The 25,308-nt window shown below is 45.0% G+C and overlaps 1 protein-coding gene across 1 annotated transcript in view; it reads left to right on the top strand.

Annotated features, from left to right (window-relative positions):
• Positions 1–25,308, top strand: part of POU2F1 (POU class 2 homeobox 1) — a 50,714-nt gene that overhangs the window by 16,463 nt on the left and 8,943 nt on the right. Inside the window, exons 2-5 of the mRNA XM_053455492.1 lie at positions 16,657–16,719; positions 16,936–17,036; positions 20,530–20,583; positions 23,765–23,884. Coding sequence (XP_053311467.1) covers positions 16,657–16,719; positions 16,936–17,036; positions 20,530–20,583; positions 23,765–23,884 — 338 coding nt within the window. The remainder of the gene's footprint in view (positions 1–16,656; positions 16,720–16,935; positions 17,037–20,529; positions 20,584–23,764; positions 23,885–25,308) is intronic.

Here is a 25,308-nt window from a genome sequence, read left to right as displayed (position 1 = left end):
ATTTTGAGGAGTAGAATGCTGCTTGCGCTTGGACAACCGCTTCCTTCCCGCCGCGAATCGCCTACAAAACTTTTTAGCGAACATAACGGATGAGATCTGGAAAGAGATACATTTGTGCCCAATAGCCCTCTACGTGTAGCAGGTTTCCTCGTTAAATAGATTACACGTCGTGCTATACAGCCATGGGCGAGATCAGGGAAGCTTCCTAGACGGACTAGCAGGCCATGAAGGACGCAGAATCGGGATATCGCTCTCAAATCAACGGCGACCTCAGGAGAAAGAAAGTAATTACTTAAAAAGCGTAATCTCGAACCGCGATAGAGTCCGCAAACACAAAAAGCTTTTGTTCCAAGAAGATACGGAAACCGACCTTTTCAATTAAATTTCAGGAGAGGTACTGGTCCATCGCTGTCACTGAACCAACCACAATGGGGGGGGTGCCTCTCTGATACGCGATGGGGAAACCCGGTAGGGGTAGAATGGGGGTTAAAGTCCAGCCTTATGGGAAAGATTGTTTTGCCTACGCAACTGCAAATGAAAATCCGCCTTCGATATGAGTTATTATTATCATTATGAATGACCCAAGGCCAGCGCCACAAAGGGATTGTGCAACAACAAGAAATTTAATGCTCTCGAGTGGCCCTTCCAAAGGCACGGCTTGAATAAAATCAATCATTCATGGCAGAGTTTCAAGAGCCTTCTGTCCGTCAAGTAAACTCAAGAAAATTACAAGAACAGAAGCACATTTCCTAAGAAACAAAGCAACCCGGAGATCTATCCAAGATCTGTCCGGAATGAGCTGCGAGGGGCTGCGTTCTTACAGGGGTAGTCGGCCAACGCTTCGACCTTCAGCGTAACCGCGCTTTAGGTGACATCATGGGTCATTTAAAGGAATATGCATCACGATGAGATTGGCAGCCCCGACGGACCGAATGGGTCTTATGAGCCCTCAAATCCTCTGTTCTTATCTCATGGTTTACTCCGTTAGTCCCCCCTAAAAAAAATAAAAAAAAAATAGACTGATATTCACCACTTTACACAGAATTTAGGGACAAACCGTTTTTTTTTAATCTAATAATGTTAATTATCTAATAATGTTAAATTTGGTATTTGATGTTGGCATTCATCCTTTTGCAAAATTCAAAATGGTGAATTCCTATATTTTTCGATTTATTTTTTTTTTTTTTTATTTTTTTATTTTTTTTTTTTTAAATTAGTTTTATGTCGATACCTTTTCTGCGTTCCTCAGTACGGAAAGGCTGGCAAGCCGTTTGCCCCCCCTGGGATATCCGCTGCCGGTGTCGAGGTGGCGTTTCCGTATCGCTAGAGCATTTCGCGGCGCCTTCCTTTTTGAAACAAATTAAAATCCCAATTTGACTTAAGTAGTTTCTAATGCCGCATATAATGAATATTCAGTGGTAGAATTTACCAGATGTTAAAGGGGAACTCCTGGCTTTTTTAAAAAAAATTCTAGTATCAGTTTTTGCCTCATAATATGATGTTTTCAGGCAGCTGCATATCAGCCATCTGTATGATTCTCGCTCTGTTATCTGAGCCCCAATCTACTAAACCCCCCGACTCCTTATCATACTGCGTGTGGGGAACTGTAGAATGGCTCAGTCTTAATCACCCAACCTTTAATAAACACATTGGCCAATGAGAGGTGTTTCCTTCTTTTTATAGTCCTTCAGGCCAACCAGGAAACATTAACACAAGGGACAATGCAAAGAGCATTAGAAATGTTTGCAAGAATCGTCGGGTGTGCTTCAGTCGCGGATGTTCTCCATTCACGCCCGTCAGCGTTCCCAGCGAGACCGAGCAGATGACGTGACCTGAAAGCGGGGCATCTTTGAAAACCATTCGAATGAGTTCTTCGTCAGAACGTGTGACCTAAAAACCATCTCTCTTACACCTTCCATGGTGTCGCCCAGCGTGCGGAGATGTGATGGTAGCTGCTCTTTGCGTACCCGCCGCCGTGAAGCATCGCGTTCAGAGCCGCAGCGTCTAGAGAGCCTGCGGCTTGGTTTTAAGATTTAAAGCCCGCCCGAGGCAGGTAGCAGGAATGCAGCCGTCCGTGTTGCTTGATCAGAGTTTGACGTGACCCGGCCCCACGGAGTCCGAATGCCTGGGGCAGGAAACGCGACAGGTGTAATGTGTGATTCCTTAGCCGTTCTTATTATGCGCTTTCCGCTCTTAAAAAGGCCAAGACATGTTGTTTTTTTATGAGTAACTTTAATGCAATCATTAAAATGGACTTTTCATCCCAAATCATTGGAGCAGCCCAAGTACTGAAAGTAAGGAACAATCAGTCTTAACTCTTTCCTGACCAATGACGTACCAGAAATGCCATTGATTCAGTGCATTTGATTGCTTCTAGAGCCAATCACCAGCACGGATACTGTCACGTGACCAAGGCTGTGCTTTTAAGCACTACCTTTTGTCTGTTCTTTCTTTCTCAATGTTTCTTTTTTACCTGACACTAAGGGGTTAATTTTTTAATGTACTTTTTCATTTATATTGTGTAGTTAGTGTGGTGGGGATTAGTTATTGGAACGTTTAGGTCAGGTGTAAAGCTTCAGTAGGGTTTAAAAATTTATATATATATATATTAACCCCTTAACAGTGTGTCAGACAAGTTAGGGAAATGCATACACTTAGTGACAATGGACTGGCATGTCATTGGGTTACATGCGCTTAGAAGACGACCAACAATCCCTTTCTTCGCTCAGCCGGTGATCGCTCCGGAACATTCCTTTACCAAGATGGCAGCACCCTGATCCAATGCAAGTAAATGGGTTCCGAGAGGGTCTGTCCAGCCCCAACTGAGACCTCTTGAAGAGACTTCAAGTGTCTGAAAAGTTTTTATTTACCTTTTTTTTCCTGTTTTGCCCCCAATAAAAGGGTACAACTTCCTGCATACATACGCTCCAACCGTACAGCAGCAAAGCCGCGATGTCTGTATTCTGTGTTTATTTTTATCTCGCGATTAGATCGCTGTGCAGTTATTCACAGCAACAGACAAGCCAAGCAGCGAGATGACGCTTGGCTCACGTGAGCAGTCCCGTTCCTCGGCTTAATCGGCGTGATTGGCAAGCGATGGCACCACGTAATGCCCCCTCTATAGCGCCGTGAGATTTAAATAGAGTGGAAATGGTTTGGAATGTCTTTCTCGTTCACGGATTGGAAATGATTCCGCTAAATGCCCCGAGCTGTTTAAATGTAACGCCGAAATACGGGATGATTCTGCGCGGCTCCGCGCCCGATAAGCGTTCCGTTCTTGTGAAATAAATATTAGCGTTCTTGTCAATAGGCTTCCTGACCGTAATCGTCTCCGGGGGAAGGCTGCTGCTTGCTGGTCCTGCCCTGAGATTCTTCTCCCTGAATTATTTAATTTATTATTATTTATTATTTTATATAGCGCCATCAAATTCTGTGGCGCTGTACAATGGGTGGACAGGACACGACAATTATAATTCTAATTTTAATTCTCGTTCAGTAGGTGGCTCTGCAGGTCACGGTGTCATTTTTGGGTGGACTAGTGCCCTTCCTTTGTGACGGGTGACATTACCTCACCTCCACCAGGTGGGAAGTAGAAGTCCTCCGCGAGTCAGGTAATGATGCGGGAGTTCGTACGCCCCAGAGCTTCACCTTCCTGGGCGATGCAGAACATGAAAGCGTTTCTTTTGCCTGTAACGTTCAGACGTCTCGGGCTTTGCTGAAGTCTGGAACAAAGTCTCCGGATGGCACAAGAGACCTCCGAGGTCCTGGAAGCTTATCTGACATCTTTTTCATGTTGGCCGAATAAAAGCCAGCGCCTTCGACTAAAGACTTCTCCTTCTCCCGGACCGATGCGGCTCTTCATCTGTTTTCCTTACTAAACATAATATCACGGGGGGGGGTTAAAAATGTATAAGGATGCTGCTTGTGGTATTCTAAGCAAGTTTTGGTCGCCGTACGCATTTGGCGGTGAGTATATGATGCCGACGACTACCGCCTTTAACTCTGTAACCACCGTATAACTTCTGGCTGGAGAATTTACACTTTATAGACTTATTATTATTTTCCTGGCTGTATCTCCGAGTAACACGACGGGGCTGTGATTTATTTTTCTTGGATGATCTAGGAATACGTATTCTGCCACCTTTTCCTTTCCGCGCCGTGCCAGGCACATCTCGCCGTCTGGCAGCACAATCACTCGTTTCACGGCAGCTGCTTGGCCGCAGAGGAGAGATAGCGGATCTCTGGGAACGCGGCATCTGCTCGGAACATCTGCCTGACCCTTCCAAAACAGACCATTCCGCAGCCGGAGCGAGAGGAACGGCCGCCGGCTGGGCCCAAATTGGCTGTTAAACACGGCCACCTTGCTAAAAAAATACAGATCTCGTCCACCTGTGCGGCGCGGAAACAAAGCCAGGGCTCCAAGCGCATGTTCGCTCCTGGCAGACATGCGAATGGGCCTTACGCTAATGAGTTCCCCCTTTAGATGCAGAATTCTTCGCGCATGTTGTCCGCTTGGCTTGTAGTACACCCTGCCTGGTACTTTAATCATGTTAAAGCTCTGGGGGTTATCAGTCCGCCCAGGGGTCCCAGTCATTGGGGAGCTCCCCTGTCTTATCTCTGTCCCTTTAAACCATGCCAGACCCTTCTGAAATAACCCCCCCCCCCCAACGGAAGGGAGAATGACCATTTATGCGCCTATAAAGCCTTACCATGCTGCAGGTTACAGGATTCGTGATATCGTTATATGGCTGGCGCAATGTAGGAGGACAAAATAGTGAAACAGGAATCGTGACTTTCTGTCCCAATGACGTAATTATGCGTATTGAGTTACGTGTAAATGGAACGTCTTGTCTCGGCTTGCCTGGGATTTTCTGGCTGGGTCGGTCAGCTCTGCGGGGGTTAAATAAATGAACCCATATCCTAAAATGTTCTATACGATATATTTTTATGGTCGAGTATTTTAGCAAATACCATGTAGAAACAAAAACTCTTAATGGGGAAAAAAACTAAAAAAAAATGCTTAAAATCTTTAAAAAAATAAAAAACAAATACAAAATGTCCCAAAACAATGTTAATTGGGGATTATTGTCCCTTTTAAAAGATCCTAAAGTGGAACTGCTAAATATATACATTTTATCAAAATTGCCTGTTCTGTGTGCTGTCAGACTTCTACAGACCTTTTGCTTAAACGGGACTATTTTACCTCAAAACACAATTTAATTACCATAGAGAAATCATGCGTACGTAATTACCCCCCTGTCCTGAACTCTCCTACTTTCTTACACCTGCAGGGAGTGATCGTGGAATGAAGTGGTTAATATACATGTGCACCCTGCATGCAGATGGGGACGATTACTAAATATATGTATTTTGTATATTTGCGGGCAGATCAGCCTCATTTGGCCCGCCCCACGCGTGTTTAAATTCCCTTGCTGTATTACCCTCTACCACTTCTGCTGGGTGGCTGTTCCACTTACCTACCGCCCTCTCAGTAAAGTTAAAAAAATATATATATATATATTTACAAGCTGATCTTACCTGAGATGGCATACCTCCTGTCCTAGACCAGACACCCAAACGGTTACAAACTATGGCTGGTTTTAATAAAAGGATTTAACGGTGATGACCGTTATTCGGTAAGGGTTTGGGAAAATATTAGGGCACCGCAGCGTTCCCGCGAGTGGATTTTGCCGTACGGGGAGCCTAAACGGGGTGATCTCCGGGCCGGCGTCGCGGCAAACTTTCAAGTCCCGGCTTCGTTGATTGCTCTTGGTTTTAATGTGATTGCACCGAGGGCTGATTAGACTTTGCATAACCCAGTAAGCTCAACAGGGTGCGGAGCGGGAGGCCGGGCTCTCGGCATCGCCTCTTACAGGCCGGCTCGGTGGGGGGTGAGATTGAGACCCCACAACAAGCTGCTCCGTGATTGCATAATTACACTCTACTTTCGCAGGCTTCGCTTGGTCTTTTGCAACTTGATGGTCGCTCCTCAATCTTGAACTAATTAGTCTATTAGTCCTTTATGTGTTGGCAGTGTCCTACCCCGGAGGGTATCGGCCTTCTGAATAGGCTGAAGCTACTTAATGTGAGATCGTTTGAGCCGCTCCTTCCTCGCCACTTCTGCGATTCAAATGCAATGTCCCGTCGGGCAGGGCTGCGGAATATGATGGCGTTATATATATATATCCAATATAATATAAAAGATGGAAGCATCACCATATATGGAGCTGACATTACCATAAAGGGTTCACCGAGCTCCTGGGAGACCCCTGATATTACCATATATGGAGCTGACATTACCATAAAGGGTTCACCGAGCTCCTGGGAGACCCCTGATATTACCATATATGGAGCTGACATTACCATAAAGGGTTCACCGAGCTCCTGGGAGACCCCTGACATTACCATATATGAAGCTGACATTACCATATATGGAGCTGATATTACCATATATGGAGCTGACATTACCATATATGGAGCTGACATTACCATAAAGGGCTTTAGAAGTACTGTACAGAGTTTCGGAGACTTTCTGTAATCCATTTGCTGCCATTTCTCCCCGTAGCTGCCGTGTTTTTCATGAATACTTAATCGTGTTTAATTCCTACATCTGCATATTCCAAACCGGTTCACCGGTCCCCGGGTGCACTGCCCGGGATAAACGGAAGTGAAGTTTTTGTCTCCAAAGGAGTGCAATGCTTTTCAATTTTATGGGCTGGATCTTCTAAACAGTGAAATCTTACTAATCTCTTTTCTTACATGTTTTCATCATCGTTTGTAACCTTCTTTACAGATCTTTAAATCGTTTAACGCTTCCTTTTCACAGTAGGCATTAGGAGCAATTCTGGTGCAAAATTGTAAAATGCCAGTTTTTTTTCTTTTTATTTGTTAAAAATAAATAAATAAAAACAATCCCTGAAATTTTCCTGGCTCATAACATATAAGTTTATTGCCCAGTCTTGGCCCCCAGTTGTACATGGCACACACTAGTAGAGCTTCTGTGCCACGTGTTTGGCCATATTGTGTTAATCTTGACCCCCCCAAAAAAGGTTAATCTCAATCCATAGCAAACTTTAGTAAGTGAATTCTAGTGAGTTCTGTGCCCACTTGTTAACATCCATTGCAATATTTTCCCTTTGTTACATGCGGAGATTTGTGTCAAACCATCTGGCCTACCCGTGCTTTATTTTTCTGAAGGCCAATTTTCTAATTGTAATCTTTTGTCCTTTTTTTTCCTTCTTCTCCCGGAGTCTGTGCTCACAGAGGCAGCATGGACGCTGCTCTATAACCATGTTCTTCTGGTCACTGTTGTTGTGAGGGGATTAACAGGGAATGGAATGTGGAGACTTGTGGGGTTTTTTCTTTTTTTTTTGACTGGTTCCTATTTTTTTCTTTTTTTTTTTTTTTTTTTTTTTTTTTTTTGATCCATGGACTCCCGACTGCTACCACTTTTTTTTTTATTTTTTATATATATATTTTTAGGGATTTTAAATATTTTTTTCTAGGTTTTTTTTCCTGTTACTATTTTGGCTTGATATCATACATTTATAATGGATTAAGTTATTAAATTTATTATTTTTTTTACATTTTTTTTTTTAATTTTTTGGTTTTTTTGTATATTTTTTTTTTTTTCTGTTGCTATGTTGGCTTGGTATCATAGGTTATATAACAGATTAAGTTATGAAGAGTTGTTAAAACTTTTTTCCTTAAAAAAAAATCCTTTTAATTCCAAGGTATTTCTGTAATGTTAGGGTTCATACCCTGCGGTAGCTTATCACAGCTCACATATCCCTAAATTACCATTTTGGCTTTGTTTGACACATTTTTTAACTTATGTTCTTAAAAATATATAACTTTGATGTATTCTGTCTGGATGACACTGTACGCACCTTCCCTTTTACCCGTTCTCCTTCTCGCTTGATGCTATCTCATCCCTCCTGTCACAATACTTTGCTCGTGTTAGGTCAGAAAAGCCAATTCAGTGCAGAAAGAAAAAAAAATAATCATTTTGTTCCCTTAATTATTATGCTGGCACTCCGGAGATAATACCCCCCCCCGGACCCCCCTTTCCTCCCTGGCTGCCATACTGCATGGAATGTTTGAGCTAACCAATTAATATGCAAATGAGCTGATAAATATTTATGCCGTGATTTAAATTATGCAGGGAGCGCTTTCAGTGTACTCTGCAAATGAATTGCTCATGGACTTCAAAGTGCTGGCTGCTGTGCTAACGAGGCGAGATTTGCATAAGGCCCTAATCAGCCGCATACTGATTAAGCTTCATTATGGAAACTGCCAGCTGCAATCTTTGTTTCTGTTTTATTACAGAAAGGGGAACTTTTTCACGCTTCAGTTGCCTTGACAATGTCAGTTCGCGCTAGCAGGAGAGACTAAAGCTCCGCCGAGCAACTCAACTTTCCTTGTTGGGTTAGCGATTGCCATGGTGTAGCGCGTAATATCCATTCCTTCGTCTCCCCCCTTTCCCCGCGCTGTCAAAAAAACCCCGTAGCCTCCTTTATTTGGGATATCCTTCCTTCCACCGGTTTGGATTCTGGGTGACGCTCGCCACCTAAGATCATGCTGGACTGCGGCGACTATGTGCTAGGTGGGTAATTCCTCTGCTCTTCTAAGTGTTTAATATGGAAATTGGGGGGTGTGCGTGGCTGGCTGTGCATAGGCTAATCGCATGTGCCGTGAAGTGGGCTTCACTCCTCTGGCTGATCCGCTCTCTTTGACTTCCACTTGTAAGCGAGCGGCGGGGGCTGCAGAACACCAAGTTCCTTTTTCCCTTTTTCTCTTTTCCTTTATCTTTTTCCCTTTTTTCTCTTTTCCTTTTTCTCCTTTCCTTTTTCTTTTTTTTCCTTTTTCTTTTTTCTCTTTTACTTTTTCTTTTTTTTTTCTCTTTTCCTTTTTCTCTTTTCCTTTTTCTCTTTTTGGTGTTTGATAGGATTAAAATTTTTGTTTTCGTCATCGTATTAATAAATGTTGCTATTTCCTAAAAAAAACCAGACTGTGTGAATTTTACTGAATCGGCTAGAAATCGGTAGTTTGGAGATCTCTTTAGCGGTGCCTTAGACGAGACGTGCGTGGAATCTACTCGTTTGCGTATGTTTTGGCTGCTTGTTTGCGAAAGTAAAACGAAGTCCGCTGGTGTTTTATAAATCTGTTAAGGTGAGGAATTTCGCTTTTCTATAAGAATGTATCCATGTCTCCGTCTCCGTCTCCGTACGCCGCGGGTCCTGCTGTCTCCGCACCAGGAAGGTCTGTCGCCGTGTCTATTGTAGAGCGCAGCGGCGGAGCGTCCGGTGGCGATACTGTAAATACCTGTAAGCCCGGCTGAGGTTGTGCTCGGCGTATGGCTGACTTTATCTGGCCTCAGCGGGGCTGCCCCAGGGGACCCCGGTAGAACTTTTTCCAAAACGAGTATGTGATCTGGCACATTTGTCAACATATAAGCTCCTTAACCCCTTAAGGACAACAGGTTGTCCTTAACCCCTTAATGACAAAGCCCGTACATGTACGGGCTCAAAATGCATTGTTTTCAATGGGTTTAGGGACTGCCCATTGTCCTTAAGGGGTTAAACCTATTAATGACAATGCGTTGTGAGCCCATACATGTACGAGCTTTGTCGTTAAGGGGTTAAATAAAAAAAAAAGTGCCATAAGTTCTGCGGTATTTTGTGCCCAACTTTCCACAACGTTCCTTCGTGACTTCTTCTTCTTCTGAACCGTCTTACCTGTGATCCAGAGACACGATCTGTCTCTGGATCATCACTGTCTCTGGATCCGATTTCACACCTGATAAAATTTATTTTCTCAGAAAGTACGGCAGGATTATGGAATGTATCCAGCGCCACGTTGGTTAAAAAACAGATCTAAAATACTGCATTGCTCACGCGCTTGTCTTGTGACGCAGTGCCACTGTTCCGCCAGGCAGAGAACATCTGCGAGGGTCTGCGTTGAGCTCGTAGATGGCGATAATAATGCGATGGACTGATTTTGGCAGCCGGCGTGGGGCTGGGTGGTTGCTCCGATGTTCTAGCGGTTTGAGGACGGTGCTGCCGATGGCGTACGGTTGTGGGAAATGGCATTCAGGTGTTGGAAGGAGAGATGCTTTTAGGTTTTAGGGTCTGTTGTGACCTTGAGGCAGACTTGGACGTCTATATCCATTTTAAAACAGACTTTATGCAAGGTGCTGTTTCTAGTTGGTGCGTTTTTTAAATCGGAACGTTAATGAGTATGGCGTGTTGCCTTGTTTTACCTATTAAGCACTCGTGTGATATTTCCAGGGGAGTGTCCACTTAGTGGTAGATAAATTGAACAGCCTCCCAGCAGAGGTGGTAGAGGGTAATACAGTGAGGGAATGAAACATGCATGGGATAGACATACGGCTTCTGAATCTAAGACGAGACCAACGACTGATTAAGGTTTGAGTCTTTACAGCAGGAGAAACGGCTGGCTGGGTGGGAGGGATGGCACCTGATCTGCCGGCAGATTCTGTGTTCCTGTGTTGAGACCCCCATGTGAAGGGTGGGTGGGTTCTATTTATTTCAGGGGAAAGCATTCAGGCCAGTGATTGGCTGCTGCGAGTCTCCGAGAGAGGAGCAACTGGAATGCTGCATCTCTGGAGCTGCAGCTGCTAGGATTTGATTTTGGTGTTGAAGTGATCCTTTTTGCCGTGTTGTATGTGGAAATCCTGAATGTAAATGCTTTTATAAATAAAAGTCGGGTGACCCGCATAGACACAATGATCTAGAAAGAGAGTGCGTCTTTCCTGATAACCGGCATGGGATAAAACGAGGTCCGCGAGTTCTGGAGGAGAGGAGTCCGTCTGGCGGTTCCGCGATTCCGCGTACACAAAACATCGAGAACACCAAGCGAATGAACCTCGGCACGAGATTAAAGGATTGTTTGAGGCGAAGGCTTTTGGCGACACCAAAAATCCTGGTTCTTATGCTGAATTTAGTTACAAAAGTGTGACATTCCGCAGAGAAGGCGGCACTGACTCCATGGTCCAACGATTCTCACCACTGATAGGCTGCTGGAAGCAGCCAATCAACAGCAGCAAAGTCTTTGTATTGATATCAATGGGAGCGCTTTCTGCGCATGTTTCATTAGACCCCCACCTCCCGTAATGGCCGCAAAGGGAGCCTCATGAAAATGTAAAGGCGCCTGCTATGGTATTTAAGTGCGTATGATGACTGCAGTGTCCCTTTAAATTAGTCGCGTTACAAATCAGTGATATAAAGAAAGCCCAATCACCTCAAATAGTCTTCATTGCCAAGCATGGTAAAGAGAAAATAAATTAGCATTTGGTCCGCCGATCATAATTACCAGTCTTGCGAAAACTAAATGGCGTTTGAATCCGAGTCCGCTGCCTCTGAATTCACCACCCTCATAGTGAGCGGGATTTTATCGTTTTTGGTAGATAGGAACCCCTCCGAAATACAACACGAGGCGCGTGCGAGACCCAGTGACCTGGTGATGGCTGGCGTGGTTTGCAAAATAGAAATGACCGTCGGAGCTGCAGGAATTCAACCAACGATATTCTCTGCTTCAAAGCCCTGAAGTTAAGACGCGTTATCGGGGCAGAGATTATGTAATCCACTCGAGAACTAAATTTTACGACCATTACGCTACAGCAGGGATTGTCGACCTGTTTTCACCTGATGTGGAACTGCAGCTCTGATGGAGACGCAGTCATCTGTGCTGCTGGCAGATCATCAGGGGAGCTTTAGTTTAACCATCGGTGGTACCCCCCCCCCCGGTCAGTGGACTAAATCCCTTCTAACTGCTGTAGAGGTGGGTGAGCTGACCAAACAGATTATTCAGAGAGCTAGAGCCACTCGCGGGTCTCTCTTTTTGATGAGGAAGGCATTAGGCTCAACGGCGTATCTACTTATATAAACTTTTGGAACGCTAGACTTAATGTTTTTCCCCGTCCTCTCTCTCGCCTCTCCCCTTCCTCTCTCTGTCTCCCCTCTCCTCATCCTCTCTCTCTTTCCCCATCCATTCTCGCTCGCCCCCCCCTTCCCGTCCATTCTCGCTCGGTCTCCCCTCTCCCCGTCCATTCTCGCTCGGTCTCCCCTCTTCCCGTCCATTCTCGCTCGCCCCCCCATCTTCCCGTCCATTCTCGCTCAGTCTCCCCTCTTCCCTTTCCATTCTCGCTCGGTCTCCCCTCTCCCCGTCCATTCTCGCTCGGTCTCCCCGTCCATTCTCGCTCAGTCTCCCCTCTCCCTTTCCATTCTCGCTCGGTCTCCCCTCTCCCCGTCCATTCTCTCTCACTCCCTCTCCCCGTCCATTCTCGCTCGGTCTCCCCTCTCCCCGTCCATTCTCTCTCGCTCCCTCTCCCCGTCCATTCTCTCTCGGTCTCCCCTCTCCCCGTCCATTCTCGCTCGCTCCCTCTGTCTCCCCAACCTCTTTCTACATCCCCCTCCCCGTCTCTCTCTACGTCCCCCATACATTATATATACAAATAAAAATATGTATTTGGAGAATTGAAATATATATAAATATTACGCACGCGTCTCATATGAGAAGAGAAACATTATCTTGTGATGTGCATCGGATGTAATCTGTGGCTCACGTTTTGTGCTCAGGCAAGAAATTGGGTAATTTGTACTCCTTGACTTTTGGCTACAGCTCTTTCATCTAATATTTCCTATAAATCCTTCAGGTTCCCAGAACAGCAGCAAAATCCGCTCGGACTGTAACACCTAATGCACATTAAACTCATCTTGCCATTTTTATTTTGTCTCTCAATTTACATCAGAAAATAATTCCTGTTAATGTATCGATCGTCAAAGCCAAAATCTTACTATGTATGTATGCTGATGTAGAGCGGCATCAGACTGTCCTTGTAAATTCTTCCTGCTACGTTACTTCATTTCATGTTCCGTGAAATTAGGCAGGTTAGGGAGGAAAGTGCAGTGATCATTAGGAAGGGTAGAAGATGGAGACAGATCGGTTCATACCAGCATTTTCCTAGAAAGCCAAAAAGAAAAAACTTGACTTCCATTAAATCAGTATGGCCCTGGCTGGGAAGATTGACCTTCAGTGTTGGGCCAAGGACCTTTCGTCGTAGAACATACGGATGAAGTGCGTTCTCTCCATAGTGTTTGCCTCTAGAGGTCAAGCCAAGAGGTGCCTCTTTGGTAAACTTCACAGACGTCAGGATTGGAGAGGACTGGCCAGTTTTCGGCCTTTAGAACATTTGTGCCGGTGGTCAACACAACCTTTCAAGGTGGGCCCTTATGGAGGACACGTTTATTTGCCAACTGCCTAAGAAACGGAGATGTGTCAAATCTTCATCCCTTCCCCCCATAATCTAAGTGTTGGCATTAAATTGGTAGGTGGGCTCTGCGGATGATTCATGCAGTGGCACCAGCCGGTCTGAGTAAGCACTCATGCACGCTCAACTCCCAAGCCGCCATATTGGAAACCCCCAGCCACCAGTGTAATATCTCGCACACGCATTTGCTGGGGATTTTCCTTATGCAATGTGTGTATAATGTATCTTCGTTAAATGCAGTGGATCCTGCCATACACCTGATATAATTCAGACTTTCACCTACTCTGCCCAATTTAACCCTTTTGTAAATAAACGCAACATTCCTGGTAACCTTCCATGCTTGAGATAAGTTTTTGCCGCGCTTGTCGTTTTGGTGGCAAACACGTGACACAAAAGTAGGCGCCGATTGGTAATTGCCGTAGAAACGGTAAAAGCTTACGCTTTCTTGTTTTTTATGTGATTAAACCTTTCAGAAGAATAAAGTGACAGACGTGCCAAGTTGTATTTGTTTCGTATACCAGGGAGCGCAATTATAATTTAAGTGGAATAATAAAGTAACTGAGAGTGTTATGACATTTCTGTGAATAGGACAGGGTTTTTTTTTCACTCCACATCTGCTACTTTCAGGAGTCGTTACAAGATTACAGTTCTAACGCGAGTACCGGAAATGATTCTGTGATTCACGCTAATACAGATACTCAGAAATTAATAATAAAAACTAGTGACACATCATAAAAACTTTTTTATGGCGTCAGATTTCCAGCGGGCTGTCGGTTACATGGTATTTTTTAGCTCATTTCAGCTCTATTTTCATGTTTAAGTGCATATCGCATTTAATGCATGCAAATTGGTCCAGGCGTTCTTTAGTTGTTAGAAAATCAGGCTACTTTCTCAGCTGATGCCTCTCCACGCTCAGTAGAACTCCCAATGGGGAGTTACTTAATGGGAGTAACATCAACCAATCACATGTATGCTGTTTTAACATTGGTTTGCTAGCATATTTGCGATTGGCTACTGCTTCAGTGTCCTAGATGGGAGCGCTGTAGAGCATGTGAAAGGTCTTTACACCGAAAGATAGAAAGTTCTCCAACTGGATAAGTGGTGAGGGGAGTTCCTCCGGATTTTGTCCCAAGCGCCCTGCTATTTCGTGTGTTGTCAAAGCCGTGCTCTCGGTATTTGCAGATGGGGACAAAATTAAATAGGTAAAACTGTCTCAACTGGACATGAGTTCCCTGCAGGAGGATTTGGAGAACTGGGCAGCCAAGTGGCAGATGAGGTCTCATATTGATAAGTGCGAAGTTACGCATTTGGGGAAGAAAATGAATGTGCAAATAATACCTTGAATGAGGTTGCATTAGCAAAATCATTAAATGAGAGGAATTTGGAAATAATTGTAGACAATAAAGTGTTCAATGTCAGTCAGCGGCTGCAGGGGCCTATTCTGAGGCCGTTATTGGTCTTGTTAGTAAGAGGAATGGAACACCTTGGTCACGAAGAAAATACGGGTACAACGCCAACCACTTCGACTACACAAAGAACCAGAGGGCACCCATTCAGACCACTTTTAAATTGGCCACATGGATGCCACGGGCTAAGTAATATTTGAGTCGTTTCTGCATAAAGAGATGGATGGGACCAATGACTTTTATCTGCCATGAAGTCCATCGATGGTAATAATTCTTCATACAGCGTTCATTAGATTGGGGGAACCCTTAGGAGCCGTGATGTACAGCTGGCTAGATGTTTTTTTATAGACATGTTTTATTTTTACCTAGCTATACTTTTTATTACAAAACTATATAACACGCACACTCACTCTCTCTCTGAAGTCCTTCTATGAAACACTTGGCTTTGGCCCCTCCAGGAAGCTCCTTGAAGAGCTCAGCCCTGAATCTCCCCACCGGGGGGTAACTGGGAGCACCCAAATGTGCCAGAGCGGTGCAGATGCCCGATCCGGGGCGCTTGGTGCCGGGAGCAGTTTTTGCGAGCAGCTCCTTTAGCAATCAATGAGATCGGATCACTAAAAGGAGAGTTGTCACTATACATTGTGAGGGTCCATCCCCGGCAAGCTTCTGTTGCAGAAAGAGCTTGAATGGCCCTGTGTAATGTATGGTTAAATCAGTGAGAATTCTTCCGTGCTCGCCCACGAATTGATACATCATACATGGCCGACTTCTTCGTCCTGGAGAACCCTGCCGGTGTCGGCCCTTAATGATGAATAGTGAAGTGAAGCACAACTCCCTTTTAGTGAATAAATCCCAGAGCAATCGGTAAAACAAGCGATTTTCTCACCGATCCCTGCCGAGAGAAATAAATACCTCTATGGCCTCGCTTTACTAAAGGACACGGAGTCCCGACGTCTTCTCTCCAGGCCTCTCGGAGATGATTGAGAATTATTATAATGCACGTTTGCTGCACGGGTGACATTTCCTAAGGGCAGACAGGTTTCCTGTCATTTATTTAGTGAAGGATAGATTTTTTTTCATTGTAACGAGGTCCCTAATTGAGGAGAAATTGTCTCGCGGTTGTCCCTTATCAGACAGCAATTTGTTGGGGAGCAGTCAGACAAATATCATCCGTGTAGCGCCCCTCGGCCCCCCGAGCGCTACGTATTCCCTGATTAAAGTCCGCCACAGGACCGTTCGGTGTCACCCGGCACCGGGCATTCTGGGTGATTGACGTATAACAGCCCGGGGCTCAGTATTTTCTGTACAGGAGTAAAGTTTTTATGAATCCGTCTGGAAAACCTCTGTTGCGCATTTTCTAGCGGACAAAAGTTTCTGTAACTAAAACACAATTCATTATTTTATATTTTTTATTCTTTTGAATTCTATATGTTTTTATATATTTATTTTTTGTCTACTGAATTGACATTTAACATAATAACGTCATGAGGATTAATCATTATTATAATGTGTTTTCTGCTTGTGGATATATTTATATACATGATATATATATATTTATATACATAGCTCATTTATATATTTTTTTATATATTATATATTTTTTTTTTTAATAAAATTATATATATTTTTTTTAAATAAAATTATATATATTTTTTTTAAATAAAATTATATATATTTTTTTTTTAAATAAAATTATATATATTTTTTTTTAAATAAAATTATTTTTTTTTTTTTTTTTTTTTTTTTATTCTGCCGGTGTACTAGTTCAGGTACTTTGTCGGTACCGCGACGGCGTCGCTCCGTCATCTTAAATTTAATTTGGGATGATTCCCAAAACTCTTTGGTGCGTTTTAGGTTTTTTTTTTGTGGGCATTCACCTGAAAACGGCCTTCCGCAAAATGAAGTACGGCGTACAGGGAATGTGCTTCATAATCTTCTTTTTTTCTTTTTCCGTTTTAGATGCAAGAATGAACAATCCGTCAGAAAGCAGTAAATCAACAGAGAATAGAGATGGCAATGCAGGTAAGGAGGAAAAACATCCAGGAATATTTTTTTTTTTTTTTGTATTTGTGCGTTTAGTGATTATCTGGATTGGCTGATGTGACGAGCCCCGTAGAAGCTGCCGGGGGGGGTGTTAAACACAATGTGTCGGTAAAACCACCTGGTGCTTAAGGTTCTATCAGTAGAAGTTGGCTTCCTTCGCAAGGTGAGAAACTAACGTCTCCGCCATCTGCGCAGGCACACAGACAAACGGCCTGGACTTTCAGAAGCAATCACTGCCTGTGGGAGCCGCCATCTCATCTGCCCAAGCACAGGCCTTCCTTGGACACCTCCACCAGGTAAGCAAGGACCCCAGGTGCCACGTTGCAGACCAGGGGAGCGGCACATTGCTGGCCGGGCAGGCAACGGGTCACTTCCCGACTAAACAGCATTATATCTAAATTACATTGTGGGACTTTGGCATGGTCTATCATTATTATTATAAATAGAAGCAGCTTAATTTGAAAAGTCTTTATTGTGCCCAAACTCAGCTTCATTATAGATATACATAAACCGCGGTGCGGACAGAGCGGCGTCTCGTGTGTAATGACACCTGTATGTATGCTTTACGTCCGAACTCGTTTAAAACGTTCATCCTGGAGGCAATTATTTCGTCTTCCCGTTACAAAGCCATGCTGCGAGTGGACGGTGTGTAGAATGAGGTCACCGAATGAAGTCATGAGTATTTAGATCCTGGTGGGAAGGTAGGAATCGATGAATCATGGAATACAATTTGAGGCAACAAAGAAACTCTAAAATAAAAAATAAAAAAAAACCTCTGCGGATTCTTCCAAAATTGTATTAAAAAAAAAAATGGCCGTATAGCAATAAATACCAACGTTTTGACCATACCAGAGAGGGTCTCCATCAGGCCCGGGGATGGATACAGTGCACAGAAGTTAAAACAGGATAGGCTTCATTCCGCAAGCCACGCCGTGTATGAATGAGGAGGCCGACAGAGCCCCAGACGTTCCTCCCGATTAGCGAGACCTTCCTTCTTGTTAAAAGGTTGCCGGCCGATCAGTTGAGGATTTAAAGGGCTGAAATATCTGCCATGTGCTTCTTACTTTGTAAACCTGCCCTTATCAGATGTTGGAGATGGTGCTGAGCGGGTTAATTGGCCTCCTAGTTTAGCGGATCAGAGCCCCGGGTCGGCGGTTCTTTTTCCGTAAGTAAGAAGATGGTTTTCTACCACTTTAAGTTCTCGCCGGACGAATTCCAGCTTTAAAAGCCTTTCTAGCGGGCTCCGGCACAGCAGGCCGCCGCGGCTGTAAAATGTCTTGAGATGTTTGCACCCAGAGCAAGCGATTTACTTAATTCGCACTCCGCAGATTATTTCCAGAGCTGCTCCGCAGAGCCTCGTCCAGACGGCAAACAACGCAGCCTCTAAAAGCCGGCTCCCCGCAGAAGGGCCGCACGGCTGCGCGTTTGAACGGACAGTAAATTGATGCTCGCCCCGTCCTTGGATTTTACGCCGTGGCAGTGTTATGTCGGGTACAGATACCGGGGTCTGGCAGATGATGGCAGGTTGCATTTAGCTAATCATGCCCTGTTTGTGCTTTGACTGCATTGAGTAACCAGAGCCTGTTAAATGTCCCAAGCGGCAGGAGATGACCCCACGTCTTAAGTCATAAAGTTCCTTTTAATTTACTGTTCTGGCTATAAAATTGTATTGTTCATTGATATGCCATTTTTATATTCCAATTTAAATACCTGGATTACCGCCATCGAGCACGGACTCTCTAATAGGATTCATTCTTGCCAACTACCACAAAACGCTTAGAAAGACGCCAACCTCGGTAACGCAATTCTGCAACACTTTGTGGCGGATCGTGATGTCTCTTCGCTTTACTGCCCGACGTGCCCAGTCGCCATTGGCCCTACGAGACCGGCAACTGCTCATTACCAGGTCTCGACGAGGGGAATGGCATCCTGACTGCAGGACTGTCGGCAGTATCTGCAGATTCCCCCTTATATTTCTTTGTGGTGTATACGTTTTGCGTGAGGCAGCTGTAAAGGCGCTGATAACGTTTTATTGCCCTTCGTGTTCTTGCAGCGCGGGGCAGAAGTATGAAAATAAGTGAAGAGGCCTCCGGTGGCGTCGGGTTCCAGCGAGATTTGCGTTCTTATCGCTCTATTATAATTTGGAGAACGGATAATTTATCTTTGATATTGTGTAGCAGGAGGCGCAGAACAAAGAAGATTATAGACGCTTTGAAACTTACAGAAACAAGGATATTCTCCCAAAACGCTCTAAACCGGGGAGAGCCGAGATCCCTCCCCTTACGTATTTATTCTTCTACCCTGAGCCGCCTTCTTATCTTCTTATCGGAGAGATTCCTGTCTGCTTTTATTTTTGTTTACTTTAGATAAGATATATCCAGCGTGAAGTTTTAATTGGCTTCCCAGACCCGTTTCCAGCGGATATTCATTGTCCTTTCGCGAGGCGGGACTGTAGGGCGGCACGCGCATGGTGTGTGCGGCATCGGCACGCGCACGGTGTGTGCGGCATCAGCTCGCGCAGGCGGCCGAACGGCAAAAGATCGCAAGCTGCGCACCAGATTCATTAAAAGTATTCAAGATCCTGCGCTGAGCTCCCTGCGGTCGGAAAAAACGAACCTCTAAATATCAGACGTCTTTCTAATAATGACCGAGAATAGCGAACGGCTCTTAAAGGGGCAAAGGGGCATTTAAAGTAACTTTTAGTATTAAAGTACTTTTATTTTTTTGTTTTACTTAACCCTACAATAAAGAAGGTTATATATAATATTTATATTTAGATATATAAATAATATATAATATATATATATATATATATATATATATATATATATATAATATATAAAATAATTTATATATATAATCTGTATATTTTTTATATATATATATTTCTATGATTATTTAATAGAACATACTTAAAATGTTAACATCGAAAAATATATTTTTAATTATTATCCTGAGAAATTAACCCACGATTCCTTGGCCGCCTCTTAAGAGTCACAACCGATGTAATGAACGAACCGATGACTTAAGAGTAATCGGTGTATTTAACCCGTTCAGTGCCAGAGTTCCAAACTTTTCGGATTATTAGTAACTTGTTGGTCGGATTGCATTCTCGGTGCTTTTTCTCCTTTGGAAATATTTAGCATCCCAAATAATTAGCATTTTTTGCTACATATTTAATATTTTTTGTGATAACGAAGTTGAATGAACTTTTCGCTGCGTGATCAGAATCCGGCAGCGTCTTCCACCGCGAGACAACGTTGCATGTATTAGTAGAGAAAGGTGCCGGAGTAACCGTGTACGCCTCAGGGCGCTCGATAATGAAAGGAGCGGATCCGGGTGTCCGGGGTCTAGAAGCAGAACGAATTTAGTGAACTAACTACTTGACGACTCTTTAAAGGAGCCACGCGCATTCATTCATTCATTCATTCAACCGCTTTACTAAGGAATGAATAGACTGAGAAAGTAAAATTAAAATCATGATGATAAAATACAGCGTATTTTGCGATCGAGGTTACCACGCAGCCTATTCCACGGCCATTGGAGGGAATTCTAATGATTTGAGATGATTTTATTTTCTCTGACGTGCTATAGGATGGGGAGGAATTACAATGTATCTGTTTCAATTGCCGGCCGTTCTGGATTTTGTGTGGTCCCCATCCTTTCTGACAAAGCCATAGATGCCCACTTCCTACTATGTGTGGCCCACCTGTAGTCAGGCAGTGCCGTTTGGAGTACCGGTGGGCATTTCGGGGTAATCAATCAGTGTGCTTTTGTTGTCCGTTACAGGCTCAGCTCGCTGGATCCAGTTTACAGGCTGCTGCACAGTCCTTAAATGTACAGGTAAGAATACACGCGTGTGCCTGGGCTGTAAACCTTGCGTGGCGTCCCTAGCTCTTCTATGTGTGAGAAAGGGTTTACAAAGCCAAGAGGTTTCAGGAGAGCTGCAGCTTCAGCTCCCCGACTCCTAAACATGTAAAGGATCAACCCAAGTGGACCTTCTCCTGCTATAAGGGCTGGGCCGGCCCTGTATAATGCATAGTTAAATCATGGCTTTCATAAAGTCCTCTCGCCGATTTAACTATCCATTTTATGAGCCAGGACCGGCGCTTTTACAGCAGGGAGCTGATAGAGGGGGTCGTTTGGGATTTCGTTATAAAGTGCAATTAAATGAGGAGCAATCGCCATGGAAAATGTGCTTCTGCGGAGCCTTACACAATTTGTAGCACTTTTTACCCAGAAGTGCTCAGGAAACGTAATCCCCGGGGGGGAATAAATGTTAGGGAATGGGTACCGAGTCTGCCATACTGGGATTTAATGGGATTTCAGGAGGGATCTTCAAACCCTATAAACTGCTTCTTAAGATTGAAGAATATATATATTTTAAAGGGGTTTCTGTACCCAAATCACTGATTTATGGATTATTGTGCAGCAAATGACTCTAAGGGTTAAATGTGCTTAAGCCCCAGAACAGCAACAAGCTCCAGGGATAGCGTTTTTACCAATGTCTCACGCTTTTAGCCCCGCGTCAAATTGCTGAATTGTTTTACAAACTTTTTGAGTTTTTTTTTTGCTAATTTTTTGTGTGCGTTTCGTAAAAAGCCATCTTTTACAAGCATCGTCCCCTGAGGATTATTTATTTCTGCAAAGAAAATGCCCTTTGCCCATGTTGTTAGCCGTGGGCACCCGGCGCACGGTGTTTGCCGCCATCGTCGGCGAACGATTCCTATCCCGCCGAGGGTTCCGGGGTCCCGCTCTGTGCAAACGCAGCTCAGAAGGAGCCGGCGCGGGTAGAAGGGGGTCGGCGCGGCTATTGTGCTGCTACACCGACCTTCCGTTTGGAGCCGGAGAAGCCAGAAAATAGTCTTTTGTTGCCATGGCAAAACTTTTCTCTCCCCGAGAGGGATGTTGGCAAACAGGCGGTATCTCCGGAGCAGAATGTTTACAGTCCTGCGCTGCAATTATCTGCGAGTGACTGGCAGCATTAATCAGAGCTTTATGCTAATTAGCCGCTCCGCAGTCCCTGAAACAGGTGGTGGAAAATATGCAAATGAGCGCAGAACCCAAGCGCTCGGCAGAACCCGTTTTAATTACCGTACGACGCGCACGTTCTCTCCTCTACCTACGTTTTTTTTCTCCTCTTCTTTATCCCCCCCCCAAATAATAAAACCCAGTGGGGGACGTTCTGATGAAGCCGCGTATGGTGCGGTACCAACGATACATCCGGGTTAGTTGGCAGGAGGCATCACGGGGTTAAAAATGGCACATGTGCCTTCAGTGCTGTAAGTCGAGGGAAAACAGGGCAGATCCTAGGAGCCTTGGCATAAGTAGGAAGGGCAAAAAGGGAGTGGGGGGGTAGCTAGCCGGGGCATTGTCAAGACAGGTCTGATCTTGCCTTTAGTTTTTAACCCTTTAGTCGAGTGCAGACGAGAGGGTCAGCGGCTTAGATGTTAGACGTTTTACTTTACTGAGAGGCTGGTAGATAAGTGGAACAGCCTCCCAGTAGAAGTGGTAGAGGGTAATACAGCGAGGGTATTAAACATGCATGGGATAGACATACGGCTCCTGAATCTAAGACGAGACCAACGACTGATTAAGGTTTGGGTCTTTACAGCAGGAGAAACGGGCGGACTAGACGGGGGCCGAATGGGGCCGATGTGCCGGCCGGCTCTGTGTTTCTGTTAGGCTCCCCTCTGGCGTTCGGTCTGTGGAATCGTTTCAGCAGTTTTTGCCTCCGTTTTGAATGAAGGCTCCTCGTGTGATGCTCTCAGCTCCCGGATCTTTTTTGTGGCTGGCAGACATATATTTATCTTTTGAGCGGAGATCTAATTTCCCGATCATCAGTAAACTAACGAGAGCGCGTTTGGAGTAATCCGTATTAAATGATGCAAGCGTAGAAGTTTGTAGAGATATTGGTCCCGGGAGGAAGCCGTTCATAAGCGTTAAAGCCTTTTACCGGACCCACAAATCAATTTTACACGCTGTCCCGATGTATATTGTTGTATCCGCACGCGAGGTACACGGAGCGCCGCCGCGCATGGGAACGGATACGGCAGCTCGGCACGCAAACCGGCTTCAAAGAATTCTCTTTTGATGGGATTTATTTCGCAGACAAGACTGTGGTTCCAGAATACATTCTGTTTACGCACACACACATACATACATACATACACACGCACATACATATACACACATATAGACACGCATTGGACATGGAATGACCCTCCGTTAAACCAAGGACCCCCGATACTCTTCCTCCAGCTGGGGGCTGCATTTGCTGGACCTCCGATTCGTTGAGGAAAATAAATCGTTTTTTTGGCAGCCGCTTCCCTCTGCGGGGCTGCCGAGCTGCCGAGCGTTCACAGCTTTTACTGCACTTTTCTTTATTTTTCTGCTTGTATATTTAAAGCAAATTCTATCACTTTGGGTCCGGCCGAGCGGAATGAATATTTCCCGGACTCTGTGCTTCTCGTTAGCCAGTCCGTGTATTCGGCTTAAAAGATTAACTATTCAGTTTCCCGTCGGGAAGGTGTCGCTCGTCTTTCTCCCGTCGGGCTGCCTCAGCCAGTCGCCGCTTTAGCAGAACTCCGTGCCGCAAAACCACCCGTAGCTTTGGTTTGGCAGGCGGTGTTATATAATATAATATATATATATATATATATATGTGGCAGCCCGTGGCAGGGTCAGTATTATCTAATCAATATATCCTGTCTTGAAGCCCCCCCCATATGATGGCCGGCGGCTCTTTAATGGGACGGAATAATCGCACAGATCCTTAGAACAATATATTGGGGTGGCTATTTCCACGTTTTGCGCATGAAGCGGTTACATCATGTTTTTTATTTTTTTATTTTATTTTGTTGATTATATGGGTTTATTCAGTTTGAGTAAAGCTGTTAAAGGGACAGAACTTGTTAAAGGGCCCGGCTTGGCCGCGCACGCTGCGGGGCTCCGTCCGATAAAGGGAAGACTTTGTTTCAGTTCTTGTTCCTGCCTATTGAGGATTCTACCCCTTGTTTTGTAGACTAAATTTAAAGAAGAGCCTGGGGAGTCTCCGCAAGCAGTCCAGCCATCCCACCCGCCCTCACTCCAGGCGGCCTTACCCCAGACTCAGCTCATGGTGGCCGGGGGACAGATCACTGGGGTAAGAAACGCTATTTTTAGCCCTTTTTATATGTGAACTCGTTTCGGATGCCCGGATTATCCGCGCCTCCCTTAGCATTGAAAAAATGGCTCTCTGCCGTTGGGCTCGGCCGCCGAGTGCGGATTGGGCCAAAAGTGTGAAAATGTGCAATCTGCTCTAGTGTAGTTTTAATTCATCCAGCTGGCTGCTAACCATTCCTGCGCATGCTGGGCCGATCGGAAGCTAGAACAATGTATTAGTACATGCCTCCCAACTGTCCAGCTTTGCAGGGGACAGTCCCAACACTCTACACCCAGTCCCGCTGTCCTTCAAGCTCTACCTCTGTCCCGCTTTTCAGGACAAAGGTAGAGCTTGGCGGGATTGGGGACCCCGTTTAATTCTCCGGTGATGTCTCAGAGTGCATGTGCAGTAGCGCTGCCGGTTTGAGTGACACTCTACATCTTCTCGAGGCTGTGCTTGGTTGGCGGGGATGACGGTCTCGTTTTGGTTTCTCCGCTGTGCTCGGGGTCTCGGTTGCCTTCAGGTGGCAGCACTCCAAATTCGCTGTTCAAAGACCACCTAAGCGAGACCCCGAGCACAGCGGAGCTCGGAAGGGATAACCAGTGCAGAAGGTATTGCCTCTTTTACTGGTTGCCTCAGCGGACGTTTTTTATTGGTTGCGGTCGGCCCCGGAGCTGGTGCTCTAAACGTGAAGCCCTCCCCGTGCGTGTTTCTCTATCGCGGCTCTTGCTGAGCGGTTTCCTCATAGACTTTCGTTACCCCCCCCCAAGTGTTACGGCGTTTACGGTGAGGCAGCAAGTAACACGCGTGTAACAAGCTGCAGCCCTATTACGGGGTGTACATGATCGTAAGAAATAGTAAGGATATTAAAAGCGGAGACGTTCTCGGTGCCGAGGTGTGTAACTGCTGAACGGCGCGTTCACATGGGGGTGCGATGGCGCAGCCTGTGTGTCCACTCACACCAGCGTGTTTCTATCCCCTAAGCGAGAACCCTTTTTATTCGCACCGTTCCATTTGTGGAGCCCAAAACAGATATTATAAAAACTAAAAAGAAAAAAAAAACCTGAAAATTTGGGTTACATTACAATTTATACAGAAAACTAAATTTATGAAAGGCTGGCCTTACCTCTTCAGGCCAAGCATTGCCTACGGGTGCCGAGCCGTGTGCGGCTCTGGGGACAAAGACCAACGAACCTATTGAGTGACTTTCCCGGCTCAAACACCACATTGAGCTGATGCTTTATGGCAATGCTAATGAAGTCCTTCCTCCATAGACTTTCATTAGTCAGAGAGTCCCTCTGGGTTTATACGACTGCTGAGCAACTGTATGAAAGCCGTTATATTATGTGAAAAGTCCTGTGGCTTTAAAAAGCCTTTTTAACGCGACGCATTTTCTGTGCTTGTTGGCAGAGGGAGGGATGAGA

This window comes from Spea bombifrons, chromosome 2 (assembly GCF_027358695.1).
Source record: "Spea bombifrons isolate aSpeBom1 chromosome 2, aSpeBom1.2.pri, whole genome shotgun sequence".
Classification (NCBI taxonomy): Eukaryota; Metazoa; Chordata; class Amphibia; order Anura; family Pelobatidae; genus Spea; species Spea bombifrons.
Note: the sequence above shows the minus strand (reverse complement) of the source record. Positions and strands in the feature narration are given on the sequence as shown.